The sequence below is a fragment of the Chiloscyllium plagiosum genome, unplaced genomic scaffold (assembly GCF_004010195.1).
Source record: "Chiloscyllium plagiosum isolate BGI_BamShark_2017 unplaced genomic scaffold, ASM401019v2 scaf_1099, whole genome shotgun sequence".
NCBI classification, from domain to species: Eukaryota; Metazoa; Chordata; class Chondrichthyes; order Orectolobiformes; family Hemiscylliidae; genus Chiloscyllium; species Chiloscyllium plagiosum.
This window is the reverse complement of record NW_025212979.1, coordinates 1,742-28,092: the sequence shown is the minus strand read 5'-3', so window position 1 is coordinate 28,092 and position 26,351 is coordinate 1,742. Positions and strand designations below refer to the sequence as shown.

Here is a 26,351-nt window from a genome sequence, read left to right as displayed (position 1 = left end):
GTTGACTCGAGGCCAGTAGTCAAGATGAGCCAGGAGGAGAACGTGAGTAGAAATGGCTTCACTGAATCAGAATAGTATACCTTTCCTCACCGCTTTCGGAAAATACGCAGAACTTTATTTGTCATGCTGCTGTTTGTAGCATCCTGCTACGCAGTCACATTATAATTGTGTCTGCAGGATAACAAAGACCCATGTCCCCAGGCATTGGGATGTACTGAGGGATAGAAGGGCAAGATGGAAATGAGAGTCAAAAAAGGGTGATGCTGGAAAAGCACAGACGGTCAGGCAGCATCTGAGGAGCAGGACATCTCAGCTATCTGTAAGAATAATAGGATGGTTATGGTAGGGGATTTTAATTTTCCAAACATAGACTAGGACTGCCATAGTGTTAAGGGTTTAGGTGGAGAGGAATTTGTTAAGTGTGTACAAGACAATTTTCTGATTCAGTATATGGATGTACCTACAAGAGACTGTGCAAAACTTGACCTGCTCTTGGGAAATAAGGCAGGGCAGGTGACTGAGGTGTCAGTGGGGGGAGCACTTTGGGGTCAGTGACCATAATTCTATTAGATTTAAAATAGTGATGGAAAAGGATGGACTAGATTTAAACGTTGAAGTTCAAAAATGGAGAAAGGCAACTTTGACACTATTAGGCAAGAACTTTGAAAAGCTGATTGGGGGCAGTTGTTCGCAGGTAAAGGGGTGGCTGGAAAATGGGAAGCCTTCAGAAATGAGATAACGAGAATCCAGAGAAAGTATATTCCTGTCAGGGTGAAAGGAAAGGCTGGTAGGTATAGGGAATGCTCGGTGACTAAAGAAATTGAGGGTTTGGTTAAGAAAAAGAAGGAACCAAATGTCAGGTATAGACAGGATGGATGGAGTGAATCCTTAGAAGAGTATAAAGGAAATAGGAGTATAAGAGGGAAATCTGAGGTACCCCTCTTAAGAGGGAAATCAGGAGGGCAAAACGGGGACATGAGATAGCTTTGGCAAATAGAATTAAGGAGAATCCAAAGGGTTTTTAAAATACATTAAGGACAAAAGGATAACTAGAGAGAGAATAAGGCCCCTCAGTGATCAGCCAGGCAGCCTTTGTATGGAGCCGCAGAAATTGGGGGAGACACTAAATGAGTATTTTGCATCAGTATTTACTGTGGAAAAGGATATGAAAGATGGTGACATCTTACAAAATGTCCATATTACAGAGGAGAAAGTGCTGGATGCCTTGAAACTTGTAAAGGTGGATAAATCCCCAGGACCTGATCAGGTGTACCCTAGAACTCTGTGGAAGCTAGAGAAGTGATTGCTGGCCTCTTGCTGAGATATTTGTATCATCGATAGTCACAGGGGAGGTGCAGGAAGACTGGAGGTTGGCTAATGTGGTGCTACTGTTTAAGAAGGGTGGTAAGGACAAGCCAGGGAACTAGAGACCAGTGAGCCTGACGTCGTTGGTGGGCAAGTTGTTGGAAGGAATCCTGAGGGACAGGATGTACATGTGTTTGGAAAGGCAAGGATAGTCAACATGGCTTTGTGCGTGGGAAATCATGTCTCACAAACTTGATTGAGTTTTTTGAGGAAGTAACAAAGAGGATTGATGAGGGCAGAGCCATAGATGTGATCTATATGGACTTCAGTTCGACAAGGTTCCCCATGGGAGGTTAGATCTCACGGAATACAGGGAGAACCAGCCATTTTGATACAGAACTGGTTCAAAGGTAGAAAACACAGGGTGGTGACGGAGGGTTGTTTTTCAGACTGAAGGCCTGTGACCAGTGGAGTGCCACAAGGATCGGTGCTGGGTCCTCTACTTTTTGTCATTTACATAAATGATTTGGGTGCGAGCATAAAAGGTATAGTTGATAAGTTTGCAGATGACACCAAAATTGAAGGTGTAGTGGACAGTGAAGAGGGGTACCTCAGATTCCAACAGGATCTGGACCAGATGGGCCAATGGGCTGAGAAGTGGTAGATGGAGTTTAATTCAGATAAATGCGAGATGCTGCATTTTGGGAAAGCAAATCTTTGCAGGATTTACACACTTAATGGTAAGGTCCTAGGGAGTGTTGCTGAACAAAGAGGCCTTGGAGTGCAGGGTCATAGCTCCTTGAAAGTGGAGTCACAGGTAGGTAGGATAGTGAAGAAGGCGTGAGGCTGAGGGGTGACCTTATAGAGGTTTACAAAATTATGAGGGGCATGGATAGGTTAAATAGATAGTCTTTTCCCTGGGGTCGGGGAGTCCAGAACTAGAGGGCATAGGTTTAGGGTGAGGGCATAGGTTTAGGGTGAGAGGGGAAAGATATAAAAGGGACCTAAGGGGCAACCTTTTCACACAGGGGGTGGTATGGGTATGGAATGAGCTGCCAGAGGAAGTGGTGGAGGCTGGTACAATTACAACATTTAAGAGGCATTTGGATGGGTATATGAATAGGAAGGGTTTGGAGGGATATGGGCCGGGTGCTGGCAGGTGGGACTAGATTGGGTTGGGATATCTGGTCGGCATGGACGGGTTGGACCGAAGGGTCTGTTTCCATGCTGTACATCTCAACGACCTGATGGAGGTCTTTAAATGTATAAAATATTTGGACAGAGTGGACGCAGTTTTGATGGAGGTGATGTTTCTGGTTAGAGTTATAGCCCGGGGGAGGTCAATGCTGAGGGAGTACTGCACAATCTGGGTCAGTGCTGAGGGAGTACTGCACAATCTGGGTCCGTACTGAGGGAGTGCTGCACAGTCTGGATCCGTACTGAGGCAGTGTTGTACTGTCGGAGGGTCTACTGAGAGGGTGCTGCATTGTGGGAAGTTCAGTACTGAGGGAGTGCCACACTGTTGGTGGGTCAGTGCTGAGGGAGCATGCGCAGTGTGGGAAGGTCAATGCTGAGTGAGTGCCACATTGTGGGAAGGTCAGTGCTGAGGTAGCGCTGCACTGTCGGGAGGGTCAGTGCCGAGGGAGCATGCACAGTGTGGGAAGGTCAGTGCTGAGGGAGCGCCGCACGGTAGGGAGGGTCAGTGCCGAGGGAGCATGCACAGTGAGGGAAGATCAGTGCTGAGGGAGCGCCGCACTGTCGGAAGGTCAGTGCTGAGGGAGGGCCGCACTGTCGGGAGAGTCATTACTGAGGGAGTATGCGCACTGTCGGAGGGTCAGTGCTGAGGGAGCGCCGCACTGTGGGAGGGTCAGTGCTGAGGGAGGGCCGCACTGTCGGGAGGGTCATTACTGAGGGAGTATGCGCACTGTCGGAGGGTCAGTGCTGAGGGTGAACTGCACTGTCGGAGGGTCAGTACTGAGGGATCGCTGCACTCTCGGACGGTCAGTGCTAAGGGAGAACTGCACTGTCGGAGGGTCAGTACTGAGGGAGTGCCGGACTGTCGGAGGGTCAGTGCTGAGGGAGGTCTGCAGTGTCAGAGGGTCAGTGCTGAGGCAATGCTGCACTGTCGGAGGGTCAGTGCTGAGGGAGGTCTGCAGTGTCAGAGGATTGGTGATGAGGGAATGCTACACTGTCGGAGGGTCAGTGCTGAGGCAATGCCGCACTGTGGGAAGGTCAGTGCTGAGGGAGCGCCACACTGTCGGGAGGGTGAGTGCTGAGGGAGTATGCGCACTGTAGATGGGACAGTGCTGAGGGAGCCTGTGCACTGTGGGAGGGTCTGTGCTGAGGGAGTTCCGCACTATCGGAGGGTCCTAAGCATTTGCGCTGGTGCCGAATATATTATTATGCTTGACATCCTACAAGGTTGAAACTTTATTGCTGGAACAGCACAGCAGGTCAGGCAGCATCCAGGGAACAGGAGTTTCGACGTTTCGGGCACAGGCCCTTCTTCAGGAATCCTGAAGAAGGGCCTGTGCCCGAAACGTCGAATCTCCTGTTCCCTGGATGCTGCCTGACCTGCTGTGCTGTTCCAGCAATAAAGTTTCAACTTGGATCTCCAGCATCTGCAGACCTCACTTTCTCCTTGACATCCAACAAACAGAGCTAATATAGAAACGTTCTGGTTCTTTCTTTCCAGGCTGATTTGAGTGAAGCAAGTCCACAAGAGAATCAGGTATGAGGAAATTACTTTTAATGTCCAACTGGTCTGAATTGCCAAAGAATCAGTACTGAGGGAGCACAACAATATTGGAGGGCCAGCACTGAAGGAGTGCCGCGCTGTCGGAGATTCAGTACTGAGGGAGTGCTGCACAGTCTGGGTCAGTACTGAGGGAGTGCTGCACTGTCGGAGGGTCTACTGAGAGGGTGCTGCATTGTGGGAAGGTCAGTGCTGAGGGAGCACTGCACTGTGGGAAGGTCAGTGCTGAGGGAGCGCTGCACTGTTGGAGGGTCAGTGCTGAGGGAGTGCCGCACTGTCTGAGGGTCAGTGCTGAGGGAGCGCTGCACTGTTGGAGGGTCAGTGCTGAGGGAGGGCCGCACTGTCGGAGGGTCAGTGCTGAGGGAGGGCCACACTGTCAGAGGGTCAGTGCTGAGGGAGTGCCACACTGTCGGGGAGTCAGTACTGAGAGAGCGCCGCACTGTCGGGGAGTCAGTACTGAGGGAGTGCCGCACTGTCGGGGGGTCAGTGCTGAGGGAGGGCCGCCCTGTCGGAGGGTCAGTGCTGAGCGGGGGCCGCCTTGTCGGAGGGTCAGTGCTGAGGGAGGGCCGCACTGTCGGAGGGTCAGTGCTGAGGGAGGGTCGCCCTGTTGGAGGGTCAGTGCTGAGGGAGGGCCGCCCTGTCGGAGGGTCAGTGCTGAGGGAGGGCCGCACTGTCGGAGGGTCAGTGCTGAGGGAGGGTCGCCCTGTCGGAGGGTCAAGTTTGCTTTCGATCTTCATTTCCACCCTCAGTATTGACCTTCCTGAGGCATTCCCATCCATCCATCCATCCATTTGTTCACCTTGCTGCCCGGTTTCCTTTCAGTCTCCCATTTTTAATGTCTTCCACATTTGAGGATGACGAGAAAAAAGATTTAGTTTTATATTCCTTATCAATTGTTATTGTTGGCTGTCTAACAGTTACAATAGTCTAGTCCTCAATACGGATTCTTATTATTTGGAAGTTGGTGAGATTTCCGACTCGCTCTGAGAATAATCTCTGAGAGCTTCAGACCCTGTGCTGAGATGCCTCAGGCACTATCACATGCAGCAAGTGCAGTTTGTTTTTACCAGCATCATTCTGAGAAACGTTCACTGACAGGAAAGCACAACATTCCTGTGTTCTACCTGTCAACATACTCTGCACAAGCAATGTAAAGTCTCCTTCTGCCTTGCTATTTTCTCAAATGACATGAAGAATACCTCCACATCCTTTACCTTAAAGATTGGTAGGGCCTGTGCAAATGTAATTATTTCCTTCCCAGTCTTCAAATTATAATTCATATTCTTCCCATCAGTGCTTGCATTAGCGTCTCTTGTCTCCTATTTGAGCTGTATCTTTTTAAACTTGTGTTCATATCCTCTTGCGTTCTCTCTCTCTTGCATTTCTAATTGTAGTTTTTAAAATTCTTGTTATTATCCTTTTACATGGCTTTCTGCCTTTAGAGGAGAAAGTGGGGGCTGCAGATGGTGGAGATCAGAGCTGAAAATGTGTTGCTGGAAAAGCGCAGCAGGTCAGGCAGCATCCAAGGAACAGGAGAATCGACGTTTCGGGCATAAGCCCTTCTTCAGGAAGAAGGGCTTATGCCCGAAACGTCGATTCTCCTGTTCCTTGGATGCTGCCTGACCTGCTGCGCTTTTCTGCCTTTAGAATCCATCTCCCTTTCAGGCTTCCCCATCTGCAGCTCTTTCATTTCTCAAGATGCTTTAAGCAGTACCTAATACTACCTGATTCTGAAGTGGGGTACCTAATTTCTCTTGTATTTCTACTAAAGCCAAGTTCTGTGCCAGTTTCATGATGATTTCTGCCCTGTGAGCTCTGTCAGGTCATGGTGCCTTTGGTTTACCTGCCAGTTCAATTCACTTGGATTTTGAAAGGTCACTTAGGATTTTTGGGTCTACTCTGTCACCTGCAGGAAGCCCTTTGTCATCTTCAGTACCATTTTAAAATGCAGCACAGAATCTGGCTTTCCCCTTCGTCTGTGCTGTTTACTCATACCACCCGTAAATCCTCATTGTCTGTTGTTTCAAAACTGGCTTAATGCTGCAAAACAAAACCTGCTATTTTCAGAGTCGCCACAAAAGCTAAAGATTTAATGAGAGTACACAAAATTGCTCAATTTACCTGTTCTTTTAGACCCACACAACACCAGCTTATAGTCCAACAGGTTTATTTGAATCGAGCTTTCAGAGCGCTGCTCCTTCATCAGGTGGTTGAGGAGCAGAGTCAAAGCAACAGGATTGCAGTGTCATGGAATGTCATATTAAACAAATTGAGTCTTTCATCTTTTAGAGTGGTCATGTTAGTTTTGGTTCCTTCATATGTAAATCTCAGAACTTTGTTAAAATTACATTCTCGAGATAGCTGTTAACAATAGGTGCCATCTCAGCTCAGATAATGCATTGAAGGTGTGAAGTTAAAGTCTGTCTGTGTCCCAGTGTTAGGTCAGACTGATTCTTTTTCTAAAGTGGGATTTACAACATTTGACATGGATTTATGCAGTTATTGAGCAAATAAAATGTAATTCTGCAAGTACAGATTCACCCCTAAAATTTATATGGGTGTGTGTGTTGGGGGGTAGGTGGGGTGTGAGTGTCTGTGAGAGTGAGTGTGTATGTGCAAGTATATGAGAGGGTATGTGTGATCGTATGAGAGAGAGCTTTTGTATGAGAGAGCGTCTGCGGGGGCTTGTGTGCGTGTGTGAGTGAGAACAATGGGGTCATCTGTAGTGCGACATGAATCCAAGGTCCTGGTTGAGGCCTTTCCCATGGGTACCGACCTTGGCTATCAGCCTCTGCTCGGCTACTTTGCATTGTTGCCTGACCCGAAGTCCGTCTTGGAGGATGGTCACCCGAGGGTCCGAGCTCGAATGTCCTGGATTGCTGAAATGTTCTCCGATTGGGAGGGAACACTCCTGCCTGTTGATTGTTGTGCAGTGTCCATTCATCCGTTGCTGCAGCCTCTGCTCGGTCTCACCAATGTACCATGCCTCAGGGCATCCTTGCCTGCAGCGTATGAGATAGACAATGTTGGCCGATCCCCTGAGAACCTGCCACATGGTGGGTTGTGTCCCCATGTGTAATTGTGGTATCCATGTGGACACTCTGACTTGTGTTGCGGCGTCTGCCATGACAGGGTTGGATGGTGTTGTGCTGAAAGCCAGGTAGTTTGCTGTAAACAATGATCTGTTTGATGGATCAAAGGAACTGAAACTAACATGACCATTCTAAAAGATGAAAGACTCAAGTTAAATTTGTTTAATATGACATTCCATGACACTGCAATCTCGTTGCTATAAAGTCTGTCGTGTGATTCTGCTCCTCAACCACCTAATAAGGAAACAACGCTTTGAAATCTAGAGCCTCCAAATAAATCTGTTGGACTATAACCTGGTGTTGTGTGATTTTTAACTTTGTACACCCCAGTCCAAGGAGAAAGTGATGACTGCAGGTGCTGGAGATCAGAGCTGAAAATGTGTTGCTGGAAAAGCGGAGCAGGTCCGGCAGCATCCAAGGAACAGGAGAATCGACGATTCGGGCATAAGCCCGAAGAAGAAGGGCTTCCTGAACCCCTTCCTGAAGAAGGGCTTATGTCCGAAACGTCGATTCTCCTGCTCCTTGGATGCTGCCGGACCTGCTGCGCTTTTCCAGCAACACATTTTCAGCTCACACCCCAGTCCAACCCATGCACCTCCAAATCATTTCTAGACTCAGTTTATCAGACTATGCTAACTAATTTTCTGTACTTTACAAAATTTAATGTTCATAACTACGAGCTGTTGCCATATTACTGTCAAAGACAGAAATTGCTGGAAAACACAGCAAGTCTGGCAGTGAAGAGGAAGTAGAGTCAACATTTTGGGTCAATGGATTCTTCAGAATGGATTTTAGTGAGGAAAGATTTGTGGGTAGGGGAGGGGGTGGAGGGATAAACAGTAGGAGGAGATAGAGCCCAGAGTGAGAGGAAAACAGTTGGTCAGAGGACGGAAGCTGTAAAGGTCAACATGGGAGAATCAGTAGCTCCTAGTGAGGACCATTAGTGGCTGACAATGGCTTCACTGTGGGAGCAGCCCATGTGATGACAAGGCCTGGTGTGTGGGGGTTGGGGTAAGGTGCTCAGGCCCTAAAATCATTGAACTTGATATTCAGTCCTGAGGGCTGGATGGAAATTGGAAGCTTTCCAATTCAGGGCGAGAGAGGGAAGCAACATGTCATGGAGAAAGAGTTGTGGATTGGAGCCGGAGTTGGTCTGAAACAAGGAATATTGCATGTATCCCACAAGGAGACACAACTGGGGTCCATGCAGGTGTCCACAGCCACCTCTCTGACCTGAAGAAAGTGAGAGGAGTTAAAGGAGAAGGACATATAACTGTTCAAGTTAAAACCCGAATCCCCTTATAAAATCTACTAAACTACACATACAGGCAAAACAAAAGTTAGTTCTGTGGGCAGTTGGAAATACTGTTCATTGTTCACATCCTTCACTGAGATGACTATTTTTCTTACCAAGATTTTCTGACCTTCCAGATCTTTTCTCAAGCTGTTTAGTCACCCAGCAGCCACCCAGATATTTGTTGTCAGGCTGATTGCTCTTAACACCCATAATTGGTCACAACTCCACATACCAGCCAGTTAAATAAAACAGATGCTGGAGATCTGTAACTACCATTTCATCACACTGCCTGTCCCCTCAAAGGCCCACCATGCTAAAGGTTCTGTTTCAGGGCATGTGCAGTGCTCCAGTGGATGCCATAAGTAAGCTGGAAGAATAATACCTCATCTTCTGCTTTGGGACCGTGCTGCCTTCAAGATTCAACACTGAGTTTAACAATTTAAGAGCCTGAACATCTCCCATGTATATTACCCATCCCCCTGAGTCCCAGGTTCTGTCATGAAATAGGTTGCTTTTGGCCTCCTCATGGTCCCCATTTCACTTGTGCAGTCATCTGGCTCACTGTGAACAATCTGCCCAGTTTTTTCCTCTTTCCACTGGGCTTCCTCTCCTCCTGCCTGACACCCTCGCCCCGGTCAACAGTATAAATATCTTTCCAATTCTGGAAAAGGACCACTGGTCTCAAAATGTAAACTTTGTTTTCCCTTCGCACTCACCTTCACTTGATCCATGTCTGACTCCTCCCTTCCCTTCCCTTCCCTTCCTCAACATCTCTGTTTCCATTTCTGGGGATAGGCTGCCCACTACGATGAGTTTCTCCAACAATTTCTGTTTTTGTTACTTATTGCCAGCTGAATCTCACTTTGTACACAATCTCCCTCGCTGCTTGAACAAGGTAATGTGACTTACAATGAGTTTGAGTTGAGAGTGTGGTGCTGGAAAAGCACAGCAGGTCAGGCAGCATCTGAGGAGCAGGAGAATCGACATTTCTGGCATAACCACACTCTTGACTCTGATCTCCAGCAGCTGCAGTCCTTACTTTCTCCTTACAATGAGTTTGAGTCGAGAGTGCAACAAATCCTCCCACAATGCTTAATTTTAAAAGTCCTTTTCCCATTTCAGTCACAACCAAAACTACAGAAAAATAAGAAGATATGATCTGTGCACATGACACTCTGTCCACTTCTGATTTCTCTCATTTCCTCACCACCTGCCGCAGGTATGTAATGTATTGTGTTCTTCCTGATCGGTCATGGTGCTACTGAACTACCCTGGCGATAGATTGTTACGACACGGCGAAACCCCCCCCCAGCTAATTTAAAAAGCAACACAAAAATATTCACCCCGTGCTGTAATGTTAAAATTCGAGAGGCAAAGAACCATCCCAGAGGTCACTATTTAAAGTAAAAATTAACAACTTTATTCGTTAAATCCAACAGAGAATATTAAAACCAACAACGATTTACAATTCCTCTCAAAACCTTTTACTTTCCGTTCTACAATACTAGTCCAATAAAAAAGTCCAATAAAAATAATAAAAAAGATTTACAAAAAAGTTTCAAAACTAGTCAGCTTTGCCGATTCTCCTTTGTAGATTCTCTACAGGTTGGTTTCGATGTTCTGTCCAAAGTTCTTATGGACAGGTACCTTTCAGAGAGCTCTTCAGCCCCAGCAGTCTATGTTTGCTGGTCTGTGGCAGTTCTCCCTCTAACTCTTCAAAATGTCTGGTTTTATACCCCCAAAAACATTGGATTGTTTCAGTGGTTTTAATATTATCAAAATACTCAATTCAAGTTTGATGGAGTTTTGGTATCTTGGGGTATAATCTAAACTGATTGGCCAAATTTGAATTTGTTTTGTGGCATGGAAACCCAGCTGCCACTATTTGTTTTTACCAAGTGTCACATTATTACCTTGTTCAGGACTCTGTGTGCTTTGGCAGTCCTTGCTAGCTTTTCAACTCTCTTAAAGGTACAGTACACCCCTGCACCTTCATCACAATATTAAAGCCTCCACCCAGAGTACATTCTGTGCCTTTGGTGCCCTCTACTCCACTTCAACTGATATTCAACATGGAATACTACTTCGGCAGCTTAAATGGGGAGGGGGGAAGAGATTGGTAGTTGATAGTTGGGAGATTTCCTTGATCATGTTTGACCTGAAGCCATGAGCATTCTTGGGGTCCAGCTTCGGTGCTGAGGACTCCCAGGGTGAACCCTTTCCAATTATATACCACTGTAGTGCCACCTCTGCTGTGTCTGCCCTTCTGCTGTGACTATACATGACAAGGGACGATGACGATACCGCCCAGGACTTTGTGAGGTATGGTTCCTTGAGTGCCATATGTCAGGCTGTTGCTTGACTGGTCAGTGAACCATTTCTCCTGATTTTTGGCACTGAACAGGTAATGCTGTCCTTCCAGTCTGTGACCTACAGGTGGCGCTATATCTTCACTGTGTCCTGAACCGTTGTATTCTTAGCATCTGCTGGTATTAATTTCTGTGAACCGCAGAGACAGCTCACCCAAAATCATTCTGGTTATTTCTTTGCAGGCCAGCTGGAAACCCGAATCTTCACAGAAGGTGAGGTGGAAAGGACCTTGAGGTGTCGTGAATGGTGCGATAGAAAGGGAAGCCGAGGGAGAGCTGCAGTGTTGGGGAAAGTAATGGGGAAAGGGCAAGAGTCTATTGTATCCCCCCCACCCCACCCCACCCCACCCCACCCCACCCTACCCACCCCACCCCAGTCTCTGAAGGTAAGCATGCAGGTGCAGCAGGTGACCAAAAAGGCAAATGGTATGTTGGCCTCCATAGCAAGAAGGTTCAAGTACAAGGGGAATGAATGTCTTGCTGTAAGTGTACAGGACTGTGTTGAGAAGGAGTTGGATAGAACACGTGTGACAAAAGGTATCAAAGGATATGGGGAAATGCAGCAACAGGCTGTCGAGTCAGATGATCAGCCATGATCATAACGAATAGCAGAGCAGGCTCAAGGGGCCGAATGGCCTACTCCTATTTTCTATATTTCTGTACTGAGTCTCAGTGACTACCATGAGGTAGTCTGCAAATCATCCACATCCCCATGTAACAACAAATGCACCTGTTTCAGTTGGATTATCTCTCAGTTCAGTTTCTATTAATGCTGTCAAGTGTGAGTATACAGGCTTCCTGGTACCATTATTCTGCTCCAGAATGAGAATTGCTCCTGGCTTTTGTGGATGGCATCTGTAATCATTATGATAATTAAGTGGATTATAGTGAGATAATAAATCTGAGGAATGCAGCTTAATCTGCTGAAAAGCTGTTGTCTGTTCCTGACTTCAGTATCATTATTGGCCTTTCCTCAAAAGCTTTTGTATGGGATGAATGAGACTGGCTAAATTTGGGATGAAGTTTATCAATTGGTGTGCCATGCTGAAGAACTGTGCATCATTTCGGTATTTTGGTACTCGACTTGCTGGAATCCTTGTTAATACCTTGTTGTATTATACATCCTCAAATATAATTGTCCTTCAGAAATGACATTTCCTGTTGAAGTCAAGGCTTGCATTATATAATGTTTGTAACACTTTTCTAACTCTCTAATCATGTTCCTTTCTGGTCTGCCATGCCTGAAGGTATTGTCCATGGAACAAATGGCTTGTAGTCTTGGGGTATCTGTCAAAATATGCTGTTTGCATGTTAATTCGGTAAAGAGCATGCTCTTCATTAATCTGCCCAAACTGTTGTTGACTGACAAAATTGGACATCGTTTTTCACTTCTTTATTTAGAATCCCCACAGTGTGGAAACAGGCCCTTCGGTTCAACAAGTCCACACAGACCCTCCAAAGAGTATCCCACCCACACCCATTACCCTACATTTACCCCTGACCAATCCACCCAAACCTGCACATCCCTGATCACTATGGGGCAGTTTAGCACGGCCAATCCACCCTAACCTACACATCCCTGAACACTATGGGACAATTTAGCACGGCCAATCCACCCTAACCTACACATCCCTGAACACTATGGGGTAATTTAGCACAGCCAATCCAACCTAACCTACACATCCCTGAGCACTGTGGGACAATTTAGCACAGCCAATCCACCCTAACCTACACATCCCTGAACATTATGGAACAATTTAGCACGGCCAATCCACCCTAACCTATACATCCCTGAACATTATGTAACAATTTTCCACGGCCAATCAACCCGAATCTACACATCCCTGAACACTGTGGGACAATTTAGCACAGCCATTCCAACCGAACCAACACATCCCTGAGCACTGTGGGACAATTTAGCACAGCCAATCCACCCTAACCTACACATCCCTGAACATTATGGAACAATTTAGCACGGCCAATCCACCCTAACCTATACATCCCTGAACATTATGGAACAATTTAGCACGGCCATTCCACCCTAACCTGCACATCCCTGAACATTATGGAACAATTTAGCCACGGCCAATCCACCCTAACCTACACATCCCTGAACGCTATGGGACAATTTAGCACGGCCAATCCACCCTAACCTGCACATCCCTGAACTATAAGAGACAATTTAGCACGGCCAATCCACCCTAACCTACACATCTCTGAACACTATGGGACAATTTAGCACGGCCAATCCACCCTAACCTACACATCCCTGAACACAATAGCACAATTTAGCACGGCCAATCCACCCTAACCTGCACATCCCTGAACACTATGGAACAATTTAGCACGGCCAATTCACCCTAACCTGCATATCCTTGAACACTATGGGACAATGTAGCACGGCCAATCCACCCTAACCTGCACATCCCTGAACACTGTGGGACAATTTAGCACAGCCAATCCACCCTAACCTGCACATCTTTTGGACTGTGGGTGGAAACTGGAGAAAATGCACGCAGACGCAGGGAGAACGTGCAAACTCCACACAGGCAGTCACCCGAGGCTGGTATCGAACCCAGGTCCCTCGTGCTGTGAGGCAGCAGCGTTAACCACTGAGCCACATTCAGTCATAGTTCTCCATTTTATTTGTTAGTTATTACCAGTCCCGAGCATCACTTTGTTAGTTGTTACTGTGATATGACCCGCATTTTACCATGGTGTCTAACTAAAGTTTCCCCTTTTCTGATAGTTGATTTGGATTTTTTTTCTTGGTGTGTATAATGGATGGGTTTAGCACCTTATTTCAGAGGTATGCAGTATTCCTGCTTAAATTTACCCAAGACTCTGAATAACCTTGGAAATTCTCGTTGAATTCTTGTCTTCCATTCCTCTCTTGGAACACTGTATCCACTGTCTCTCATTGACCAAGCTGAATTCTACTTGGTAGTGAGGGGTTCTGGTCTTTCAGTGCATGGAGAGGCTTGCTGATTCCTCGTCTTTATGACTTTCTCGTTTTCCCTCGATTGCTCCATAGAGGCCGGTATCCGTCACCACGTCACCCTTTATTTACATGTGCACAGCACATGGACTCTAACTCAGATATGGACAATGTGTACCAGACCGTAGCCTGACTCTTGCACCAGGAGCATTTTGGAAGAAAGTCCTCCTCTTTTTTTCAGGCAGCAGTGGTATTGAGGCTGCATCCATCCCAAGCTCTGAGGATTCTACGATGCTGGACAGAGGGGGAGAGCCCACAGTTTCTGACCACCTTTCTGGCTGTTCAGAGGGGCAGGGTATGTCTTGCTGCTGCCACATTTGTGAGGGAGCAGCTCTCATGTGACCACATGTTCAGGATGGCTTCACCTACCTCAATCTTGTGTGTCACGGAATCTGACCTCGTGTTAACCTCGCATCACACTCATGCAGGAGCCGTTCCCATGGTTTTGACACCAAAGTTTGTCCCCGCTCTCACTTGGAGGAGGCATGTGGCCGGCATTGGTGTTCCTGATGCCATTTCAGCCTCCCACCAGCAGGTGCTGGAATATAAGGTCGAACCTGGTGCAGCGTCTTCTCTCTATCAGCACCCTGCTGCAGTTATTCCTGTAATTAAACACCAACAGGGACAGTTTGGTATAGAGTGAAGCTGTAGGCGGCTTCTTTAAGCCAGCCTTAAATGTTTGGACTGCTGTTTCCACCAAACCATTGGATGATGGATTGTATGGAGCTGTCCTGATATGCTGAATGCCATTAGGAAATGTTCAGATTCCCTGCTGTTAAATGATGTCCCATTGCCATGTTCAGTGTTTCCGGGCGTCCATGTACCATGATCGATGCCCACGTATCACCCCTGAGTTTGATGAATGAACTCTATGCACATGCACACACTTTGTCCTTGGGTCATTCTGGAGCCCATTTGTTCAGCCCAAGACAGTAACCAAAACCAGGGTTTTCCTGGCCATTCCCACAAATGTGAGGGAGCCACTGGCGGTAATGTCTATCCTTGTTGGTACTCTGAGCACTGCCCTGCCAATGCAGCTATGTCGCTATCCAGTCCAGGCCACCAGACATAACCTGTCTCCAGCATCTTCATCTTGGAAACCCTTGGATAACCCTGGTGGAATTCAGCCAGTAACTGGTGGTGACCTTTGCTTGGGACAAGCACTTTTGCGCCTCGTAATAATATGCTGTTCTCTGCCATGATCTGATCTCGGTGGGTGCAGAAAGGTTTCAGTCCTGGTTGTGATGGCCATTCCGTTTCCCCCATCACCACCAGCTGGTTTAGTTTTGTGTCCACAGTCGGATGTTGTCAGCGGTGACCAGAATGGTGTCCAGAAAGTTCACAACGCACCCTTCCAGGAGAGGCACCAGTAGTGGGATACCTGCCGGTGGGAGGAAGCTCAAGGCACCTATGTTTGCCACGTGGGCTCTAAGGCAATGTTCCAACTTGTAATTGTACACACAGAGGATGAGGGCCCACCACTGAATTTGATCAGAAGATATGGGTGGCATGGCCCTGTCTTCTTTCATAGCCCTGGCAGGGGTTTGTAGTCCGTTACTGTTACAAATAGACGTCGGTAAAGGTATTGGTGGAACTTTCTCACTCCAAAGCTGATTGACAAACGTCCCTTCTCTGTCTGGGGTGTCAGTCAGATGGAATGGTATTGAGCATTCCTGTCCATTGGCCCACTGCTGAGCCAACATTACCCAAAGGCATCGCATGTTAGCAATACCTCTTGTTTGGGATTGTAGTGGTCCAATACGTTAGACGATGATAAGCTACTTTTTCACTTCCTGAAAGGCTACTTTGAGTCATGACGATGTACAGCACGGAAACACACCCTTCAGTCCAACTTGTCCACGCTCATCAGATAAGTTAAATTAATCTAGTCCCATTTGCTAACACTTGGCCCATATCCCTCCAAACCCTTCCTATTCATATACCCATCCAGATGCCTTTTAAATGTTGTAATTGTACCGGCCCATTCCATACATGTACCACCCTCTGTGTGAAAACTGTGTCGCTTAGGTATTTTTTTTATCTTTTGCCTCTCACCCTCAGCCTATGCCCTCTAGTTCTGGACTTCCCCATACAGGGAAAAAGACCCTGTCTATTTATCCTATCCATGCCCCTCATGGTTTTATAAACGTCTGTAAGGTCACCCCTCAGCCTCCAACACTCCAGGGAAAGTAGCCCCAGCCTATCCTTGGCTACACGACTGTTTCCAATAGCAGGTGTAAGGGTGCCAAGGTCGAGGCCAGGTTACATATGAATCTCCTGTAATAAAGAAAGACCAAAGCTCCAGTATAGACGTGGGAGCCAGGGCACCTTCAATCGTCCTCCGTTTCTCTTCCAACAGATATTACCTGGTCTTGTTGACACTGTAGCCCAAGTAGGTCACTTGGGGTGCCTGGAACACACATTTTCCCTTCTAAGGTGGACACCTGCCTGGGAGAACTGTTTAAGCGCGACATTCAAGTTCTTTAAGTGCTTTCTATTGGTCTTCCCAGTTATTAGCACATCATCCAAACAGATGGCACCCTGGGGTAGCCCTTGTAAAACTTTTCTCCATTGTCCACTGGAAAAGAGAGCAGGCTGATGATACTCCAAATGACAGTCTTGTATGTTGGATATAAATTGTGGTATACTTCTGGGACTCCTCATTTAGTGCCAGTTACAGGTAGGGATGGCTGATGTCCAGCTTCATGAAGAACAGCCAGCCGCTCCCCACCAGTTTTGTGTACAAGTTCTCGATACGAGGGACTGGCCATTTAAAGAGCTGCGAGAGGTGGTTTGCTGCTTGCTTGGCAAACTGACCTGTCGGCCTTCACAATCGATACGGCTGGTGCTGCCCATTCTGCAAACCGGTTTAATGATTCCTTTACTTCCCAGCCTCTGGCTTCTGCCTCGACGTTTGCACACAAGGCAAATGGCACTGGGTGGGTCTTGCAGAACCATGGGGTTGCAGACTGGGCGGTCTGCAAGGCGAGACCTTTGTGAACAACTTCCAGGTATCTAATTGGGACTTCCCTCACACTGGATCCAATCAAGGTGAACCGTCCTCAACCAACTTCACCCCATCCAGCAGAGGCCCGAGCCTTTTACTATAAGCACCAGATGCTTCTCAGAAAAACCCGGAACCGAAGTGGTGCCCTTCATCTGCAAAGATTCTCTGGTACAAGTTCTCAGCCTGGACAGGTTCTTATCCAAACCTAACGGTTGGAGTCCAGAACGAATGTTGTTAAAGACTGGTTCTGCAATCAGTCTCACTGGTATCGACTTCCATCAGTTCTCTTAAACTGGGACTGCTGTTTCCAGAGTTCCAACTTATGGCATCTAAGCCATTTTCGAATTGTTATGGCAATGGTAACTTTTCAACTGAAGCTGCCCTTTAAATACCAGAGATTAGACAGAGAGCAGCGATTAGTTTTCTAGTCAGAATTTTATTTCACATGTGCATCATTAAACTCCCAACACTATTGATAACCGGTAGCTGAAAATGTGTTGCTGGAAAAGCGCAGCAGGTCAGGCAGCATTCAAGGAGCAGGAGAATCGACGTTTCGGACATGAGAAGGGCTCATGCCCGAAATGTCGATTCTCCTGCTCCTTGGATGCTGCCTGACCTGCTGCGCTTTTCCAGCAACACATTTTCAGCTCTGATCTCCAGCATCTGCAGACCTCACTTCCTCCATTGATAACCGGTAGTCACACACACACACACACCACAGTCAAGTGCTGACGCCCCCTATCATCCCTGACTGAGCATACAACCATCAACTGTTCTGGTTCCTTTTGGTTTAGGCCAGAGCAAGTTCATCAATACCAGATATTACATTTTTCTTTTTAATATAAAACGAAGAAGGTGTAAGCATAATGGAAAAACAAACCAAAAACGCGCAGTGACAACACATTGATTAAGATGGCAGTGTTCCGAACCCAATGACTGTACCACAATTCCAGCAGGCGAGTGAAAACATCTTTCAGATATTTGTGTACCACTGTGCATATCCCTCAAACAGCGAGGGGCACATTGTGATGTTTCACAATATTACAGCAGCGAGTTTACACTGATAGTGATTTACAGCCCGGTGTAAGGCCTTTGAGATGTGATGAATGCTTTGATAGAAACATATGTCATATTAGCAATGTCTCTGTGGGTAATGGATTATCTCAGTGCTGAGTCAGAATGTTGTGGGTTTGAGATTCAAATTGGGATTCCAGCTCGAACAAGCTGCAGATACGCATCACCAGGTTTTGTGGGAGGGCCGCACTGTTGGACGGTCAGTACTGAGGGAGGGCCGCACTGTCGGAGGGTCAGTACTGAGGGAGTGCCACACTGTTGGACGGTCAGTACTGAGGGAGCGCCGCACTGTCAGAGGGTCAGTACTGAGGGAGTGCCGCACTGTCAGAGGGTCAGTACTGAGGGAGTGCCGCACTGTCAGATGGTCAGTGCTGAGGGAGTGCCCCACTGTTGGACGGTCAGTACTGAGGGAGTGCCCCACTGTCAGATGGTCAGTGCTGAGGGAGCGCCGCACTGTCAGAGGGTCAGTGCTGAGGGAGCCCCGCACTGTCGGAGGGTCAGTACTGAGGGAGGGCCGCAATGTCGGAGGGTCAGTGCTGAGGGAATGGGAACTGTCAGAGGGTCAGTGCTGAGGGAATGGGAACTATCGGAGGGTCAGTACTGAGGGAGGGCCGCACTGTCGGAGGGTCAGTGCTGAGGGAGCATGCGCATTGTGGGAAGGTCAGTGCTGAGTGAGTGCTGCATTGTGGGAAGGTCAGTACTGAGGGAGCGCTACACTGTCTGGGTCAGTACTGAGGGAGTGCCGCACTGTTGAACGGTCAGTGCTGAGGGAGCGCCGCACTGTCAGAGGGTCAGTGCTGAGGGAGGGCCGCACTGTCGGAGGGTCAGTACTGAGGGAGCGCCGCACTGTGGGAGGGTCAGTGCTGAGGGAGGGCCGCACTGTCGGAGGGTCAGTACTGAGGGAGTGCCACACTGTCGGAGGGTCAGTGCTGAGGGAGCGCCACACTGCTGTTGTCTGTGCTGATGCATAACATTGGACATAAACTAAAGTTCTGAAGTGAATGCAATGATGACATGGTGATATTTGGAAGGCAGATGTATATGGCTTCTCTCCTGTGTTTTTGTCATCTTGTATTACTGTTGAAAATGAAATAATCTCTGTTCACTCCTTACATGACTGTTTGCAGAGACCTGCTGGGTGCCAAGTGTTTATTGCATTTTTATCCATTCCCGCATGTGAGTGATGTTCTCCTCAGTCTCCTGAGCTAGCTTGTAAAACTCTGTGGTGGTCTCGGGTGTTGTTTACTAAAGGTCTCTTTTTTTCTCTCTAGCCATTAGGAATTGGAGATGAGCCCATCCTCTATATTGATTCAATTGAGGAAGAGGGGACCTATCTCAGGCGTGTAAGCTTCTTTGTCAGCAGGGAGCTGAAAATATTTGGTGTAAGACTAATTGTTTCTTGCCGTGGTACTTAACAGCACGTAAAGCTACTGCTATCACTGAACTGATGTTTCTTGCATCTCCCCCTCAGTCCGGTTACAATCCAGGCGAGAAGTATACACTGAGAATCTGGCTGCACTACTCCATGAGCCAATGCACAGGAACAGGAAGAAGCCAGTCAACGTTTTGAGGCTATTCCACCATTTAATACAATCCTCGCTGAAGGAACACTTCATTGTGTTTTGCTCACCCTATCCCCGTAACAGTTTAAATAATTGGGCACAAGAAATCTTGACAGCCTCTAAACACACTCAAACATTCCGAGCCCTCTTATGGTGGAGGTTTCCAGTTGGGCCCCCAGAAAAGCATGGCATGCCTGTTACTTTTAAATTGGATGGAATGTCTGCTGCACTGTCACGGGGGCCGGACTGAGGGAATGCTGCACTGTCACGGGGTCAGACTGAGGGCTGCACTGTCACGGGGGCCGGACTGAGGGAATGCTGCACTGTCACGGGGTCAGACTGAGGGCTGCACTGTCACGGGGTCAGACTGAGGGAATGCTGCACTGTCACGGGGTCAGACTGAGGGAATGCTGCACTGTCACGGGGTCAGACTGAGGGAATGCTGCACTGTCACGGGGTCAGACTGAGGGAATGCTGCACTGTCACGGGGGCCGGACTGAGGAATGCTGCACTGTCACGGGGCCAGACTGAGGGAATGCTGCACTGTCACGGGGGCCGGACTGAGGGAATGCTGCACTGTCACGGGGGCCGGACTGAGGGAATGCTGCACTGTCACGGGGGCCGGACTGAGGGAATGCTGCACTGTCACGGGGGCCGGACTGAGGGAATGCTGCACTGTCACGGGGGCCGGACTGAGGGAATGCTGCACTGTCACGGGGGCCGGACTGAGGGAATGCTGCACTGTCACGGGGGCCGGACTGAGGGAATGCTGCACTGTCACGGGGGCCGGACTGAGGGAATGCTGCACTGTCACGGGGGCCGGACTGAGGGAATGCTGCACTGTCACGGGGTCAGACTGAGGGAATGCTGCACTGTCACGGGGGCCGGACTGAGGGAATGCTGCACTGTCACGGGGGCCGGACTGAGGGAATGCTGCACTGTCACGGGGGCCGGACTGAGGGAATGCTGCACTGTCACGGGGGCCGGACTGAGGGAATGCTGCACTGTCACGGGGGCCGGACTGAGGGAATGCTGCACTGTCACGGGGGCCGGACTGAGGGAATGCTGCACTGTCACGGGGGCCGGACTGAGGGAATGCTGCACTGTCACGGGGTCAGACTGAGGGAATGCTGCACTGTCACGGGGGCCGGACTGAGGGAATGCTGCACTGTCACGGGGGCCGGACTGAGGGAATGCTGCACTGTCACGGGGGCCGGACTGAGGGAATGCTGCACTGTCACGGGGGCCGGACTGAGGGAATGCTGCACTGTCACGGGGGCCGGACTGAGGGAATGCTGCACTGTCACGGGGGCCGGACTGAGGGAATGCTGCACTGTCACGGGGGCCGGACTGAGGGAATGCTGCACTGTCACGGGGTCAGACTGAGGGAATGCTGCACTGTCACGGGGGCCGGACTGAGGGAATGCTGCACTGTCACGGGGGCCGGACTGAGGGAATGCTGCACTGTCACGGGGGCCGGACTGAGGGAATGCTGCACTGTCACGGGGGCCGGACTGAGGGAATGCTGCACTGTCACGGGGGCCGGACTGAGGGAATGCTGCACTGTCACGGGGGCCGGACTGAGGGAATGCTGCACTGTCACGGGGGCCGGACTGAGGGAATGCTGCACTGTCACGGGGTCAGACTGAGGGAATGCTGCACTGTCACGGGGGCCGGACTGAGGGAATGCTGCACTGTCACGGGGGCCGGACTGAGGGAATGCTGCACTGTCACGGGGGCCGGACTGAGGGAATGCTGCACTGTCACGGGGGCCGGACTGAGGGAATGCTGCACTGTCACGGGGGCCGGACTGAGGGAATGCTGCACTGTCACGGGGGCCGGACTGAGGGAATGCTGCACTGTCACGGGGGCCGGACTGAGGGAATGCTGCACTGTCACGGGGTCAGACTGAGGGAATGCTGCACTGTCACGGGGGCCGGACTGAGGGAATGCTGCACTGTCACGGGGGCCGGACTGAGGGAATGCTGCACTGTCACGGGGGCCGGACTGAGGGAATGCTGCACTGTCACGGGGGCCGGACTGAGGGAATGCTGCACTGTCACGGGGGCCGGACTGAGGGAATGCTGCACTGTCACGGGGGCCGGACTGAGGGAATGCTGCACTGTCACGGGGGCCGGACTGAGGGAATGCTGCACTGTCACGGGGTCAGACTGAGGGAATGCTGCACTGTCACGGGGGCCGGACTGAGGGAATGCTGCACTGTCACGGGGGCCGGACTGAGGGAATGCTGCACTGTCACGGGGGCCGGACTGAGGGAATGCTGCACTGTCACGGGGGCCGGACTGAGGGAATGCTGCACTGTCACGGGGGCCGGACTGAGGGAATGCTGCACTGTCACGGGGGCCGGACTGAGGGAATGCTGCACTGTCACGGGGGCCGGACTGAGGGAATGCTGCACTGTCACGGGGTCAGACTGAGGGAATGCTGCACTGTCACGGGGGCCGGACTGAGGGAATGCTGCACTGTCACGGGGGCCGGACTGAGGGAATGCTGCACTGTCACGGGGGCCGGACTGAGGGAATGCTGCACTGTCACGGGGGCCGGACTGAGGGAATGCTGCACTGTCACGGGGGCCGGACTGAGGGAATGCTGCACTGTCACGGGGGCCGGACTGAGGGAATGCTGCACTGTCACGGGGGCCGGACTGAGGGAATGCTGCACTGTCACGGGGTCAGACTGAGGGAATGCTGCACTGTCACGGGGGCCGGACTGAGGGAATGCTGCACTGTCACGGGGGCCGGACTGAGGGAATGCTGCACTGTCACGGGGGCCGGACTGAGGGAATGCTGCACTGTCACGGGGGCCGGACTGAGGGAATGCTGCACTGTCACGGGGGCCGGACTGAGGGAATGCTGCACTGTCACGGGGGCCGGACTGAGGGAATGCTGCACTGTCACGGGGGCCGGACTGAGGGAATGCTGCACTGTCACGGGGTCAGACTGAGGGAATGCTGCACTGTCACGGGGGCCGGACTGAGGGAATGTCAGTGCTGAGGGAGGGCCGCACTGTCGGAGGGTCAGTGCTGAGGGAGAGCCGCACGGTCGGAGGGTCAGTGCTGAGGGAGGGCCGCACTGTCGGAGGGTCAGTGCTGAGGGAGTGCCGCACTGTCGGAGGGTCAGTGCTGAGGGAACGCCGCACTGTCGGAGGGTCAGTGTTGAGGGAGTGCTGCACTGTGGGAGGTTCAGTGCTGAGGGAGGGCCGCACTGTCGGAGGGTCAGTGCTGAGGGAGTGCTGCACTGTGGGAGGGTCAGTGCTGAGGGAGTGCCCTATTTTTGTTTCAAGCAAAGCCTGTGACATTTCCTTTTTGCACATTTAGACACTCAGTATTATATTCACCACCTTTTTCACCCAGAAACTTTCTTAACCTGGTATGTTGCTGTATTAGGAGAAAGTGAGGACTGCGGATTCTGGAGATCACAGTCGAGAGTGTGGCGCTGGAAAAGCGCAGCAGGTCAGGCAGCATCTGGAGAGCAGGACAAGCGACGTTTCAGGCACAAGCCCTTCATCAGGAATCTGGCGGGGTGAAACGGGGCTGAACAGATTAATGTTTGTGGAACATCATTCTCGTTGAAATCATGTTTGTCTTGTGTTACAGATCACTGAGATCATGATTGGAATCATTCAGGTAGTGTTCGGTCTTCCTCTGAATTTTGTAGAAAGCTATGTCTTTGCTGTTCTCATTGGCGTTCCCTGGTGGACAGGAATTTGGGTATGTTCAGTTGGATATAAATATTTTTCATAAATAACATGATCCAAGGAGATTCATCAGAAGATAGAGGAGAACAAGGCTGTTTGATCGCTTTGGCCTGACATGTCATTCAGTCTGACCATGTTTAATCCTTTCCCTGTAATCTGTTTCCCTGATCACTCCTGTGTTCCTCAATTCCCTCCACTGCTCCCCGGACTCGAAAATGCCAAATTTTCAATACTTTCCGAGTAAAGAAATAATCTCGGTGGGGAATGGTCATCACCTGAATTTGAGACTGTGACGCTGCCACCCTCCACTCGCAGCTTGTCAACATTTCTCACCTTTGAAATGGAAACCTTCATAAAAAAAGACATTCCAATCTAGTTTTCTTTCGGTGAAATGTTCCGTTGAAATGCAGTGTCATGATTGGCTTTGCTTCCCATCACTAAAAATAAGACTAATGCGGCTCCTCAACTCAATCTCTTTGAGGCTTTCTGCATGCTGATGTGTTCCAACTCAGACCTTGAGAGAGATGTACAACTGGTTGCAATTCCCTGTCCCCGTTCTAGACTCTCCATCATTCACCCTTACTCTTAAAGGGGTTTGTGAACTTCAGCGAGATCACCTGCCATGCTTCTGAACTCTGAGGATTATCGGCCCATCGTACTCAATCTGTCTTCATACCTTGTGAGACCAGGATTTTATTTCTACCAGTATTGAGAATTTGGGACGTTGTCCTGAAGCAGTGTGTAGGATGCCTGTTGGGTAAAATTCATGGGTGGCACAGTGGTTAGCACTGCTGCCTCACAGCACCAGGGTTTCAGGGTCGATTCCAGCCTCGGGAGACTGTCTGTGTCGAGTTTGCATGCTGTCCCTGTGTCTGTGCGGGTTTCCTCCCACAGTCCGAAGATGGGCAGGCCAGATGAATTGGCCATACTAAATTCCTTGTAGTGTTAGGTGCATTAGTCAGAGGGAAATGGGACTGGGTGGGTTACTCTTCAGAGGGTCGATGTTGGACCGAAGGGCCTGTTTCCACACTGTAGGGAATCTAATCTAAAAGCTGTTGGAACATTATCATCCCTGTCATTATTAAAATAATTTAGATTTTATGCTGAGAGAGCACAGCTGTTGGTAACAATCGAACAGACTCATGGGCCTTTCTCCAGAAAAGAGAAGACAGGCAGAGAGGTGATTCAATGGCTGCTTCAAGAACACGGAGAGGTCGGTTGTTTCCGTAGGCCCAAACCCATCTCTTTGCCCTTATTTCACAGGGTATGGATGCCTTAATTCCCCTGAAATGGAGAGATCTGCTGGGGCATTTCAGAAAGTAGTTGAAAATTAACCTCATTGCATGGAACTGGAGCTAACTGTCAGTCAGATTTCCTTACGGGAGGGACATTTGTTTAATTCTAAAAGAATCACAGAGTCCCGACAGTGGAAGTAGGCCATTTGGCCCATCATGCCTCCACCGACCTACCAAAGAGCCTCCCACCCTCTACCGAGTCTCTGTTACCCTGCATGTCCCATGGCCAATCCACCTAATCTGCACATCCATGGACTGTGGGAGAAACCCAGAGGAAACCCATCAGAGACATGGGGAGAACACGTAAGTTACACACAGACAGTCACCTGAGGGTGGAATCGAACCAGGGTCTCGAGCGCTGCTAGTGGTGAGCAGTGCTAACCACTGAGCTACCGTGAAAGTCAAATCCACAGTCTTCTGATCCATAGTCAGAGGCATAATCCACTGGCCAGATCAGGGGTTTGGGGGGGTTTTATGACAATTATTGACAATCTTACTGTGACTTCTTCCAATTCCAGATTTATTAGTTAGTTGAATTTGGATTTCAGCAGCTGCCCTGGTATATCCCCAGCTTGGGCCTCTGGATAATTGGCCCAGAGACATTCCCACGGCACCATTGTTTCCTTGCTGAGTAGTGCGTGCATTTCCTACACTCATTGCAGATTTTCAACATCTATGGGACTTAGCTTTATGTACAGACGTAAAGATAACATTTCCACTTAAGAGGTAATCGAAAACTGGAGAAATATAAATACGGGATGACTGCATAAATCCCAGAGGGAATTCAGCACAAGCATCCAGAGGGTGGTGAGAATATGGAACTCACTACCACAGCAAGTGTCAGGCTGACACCTGCCAATTATCTTGGAAGGTCTGCTGCCTCGGGAAATCAGCCAATATAGTTCTAGACCTCTCCCACCCTCTCCCATAAGGCAGAAGATACAAAAATTTGAAAGCACGTGCAAACAGTTTGAAGAACAGCTTCATTCCCGCTGTTATGAATGGACCTCACTTATATTAGAGTTGATCTTTCTCTGTAGCTGTAACTCTGTATTCTGCATTCTGTTCTCTTACCCTGATATACTTAGGTCAAGTCTAATTTGCCTGGTTAGCACACAAAACAATACTTTTCACTTGGTATGTGATAATAATAAACCAAATCAAGACATTTAGATGAATACTTAGAGTCATCATGTTATAAACATGAAACGGACCTTTGTTTCAACGTGCCTGTGCTGACCAGATTTGCCAGCACTTGGCACATATCCCCTGAGGGGTGACCTCATAAAGGTTTATAAAATCATGAGGGACATGGATAGGATAAACAGATAAGGCCTGTTCCCTGGGTACGGGGAGTCTAAAACCCTTCCTATTCATATACCCATCTAGATTCCTTTTAAATGTTGTAATTGTACCAGCCTCCACCACTTCCTCTGTCAGCTCATTCCACGCATGTACCACTCTCTGTGTGAAAAAGTTGCCTCTCAGGTCCCCTTTAAATCTTTCTCCCTCACCTTAAACCTATGCCCTCTAGTTTTGGTCACCTCTACCCTGGGAAAAAAACCTTACTCACCCTATCCATGACCCTCTTGATTTTATAAACCTTTCTGAAATAATGGCACCACATTACCACCCTCCATAGAATCAGAGAGTCGTTGAGATGTACAGCAGGGAAACAGACCCTTCGGTCCAACCCGTCCATGCTGACCAGATATCCCAACCCAATCTAGTCCCACCTGCCAGCACCCGGCCCATATCCCTCCAAACCCTTCCTATCCATATCCCCATCCAAATGCCTCTTAAATGTTGTAATTGTACCAGCCCCCACCACATCCTCTGGCAGCTCATTCCACACACGTACCACCTTTTGTGCCCCTTAG

At 49.2% G+C, this 26,351-nt stretch overlaps 1 protein-coding gene across 1 annotated transcript in view; it reads left to right on the top strand.

Moving 5' to 3' along the window:
• The window catches only part of LOC122547517 (membrane-spanning 4-domains subfamily A member 15-like), a gene marked incomplete at both ends in the record, with an annotated part of 27,984 nt that continues 1,633 nt past the window's right edge, over positions 1-26,351 (top strand). The window contains 5 exons of the mRNA XM_043686132.1: positions 1-42; positions 4,001-4,036; positions 11,002-11,031; positions 19,169-19,279; positions 23,076-23,189. Of these exons, the coding sequence (XP_043542067.1) occupies positions 1-42; positions 4,001-4,036; positions 11,002-11,031; positions 19,169-19,279; positions 23,076-23,189 (333 nt within the window). The remainder of the gene's footprint in view (positions 43-4,000; positions 4,037-11,001; positions 11,032-19,168; positions 19,280-23,075; positions 23,190-26,351) is intronic.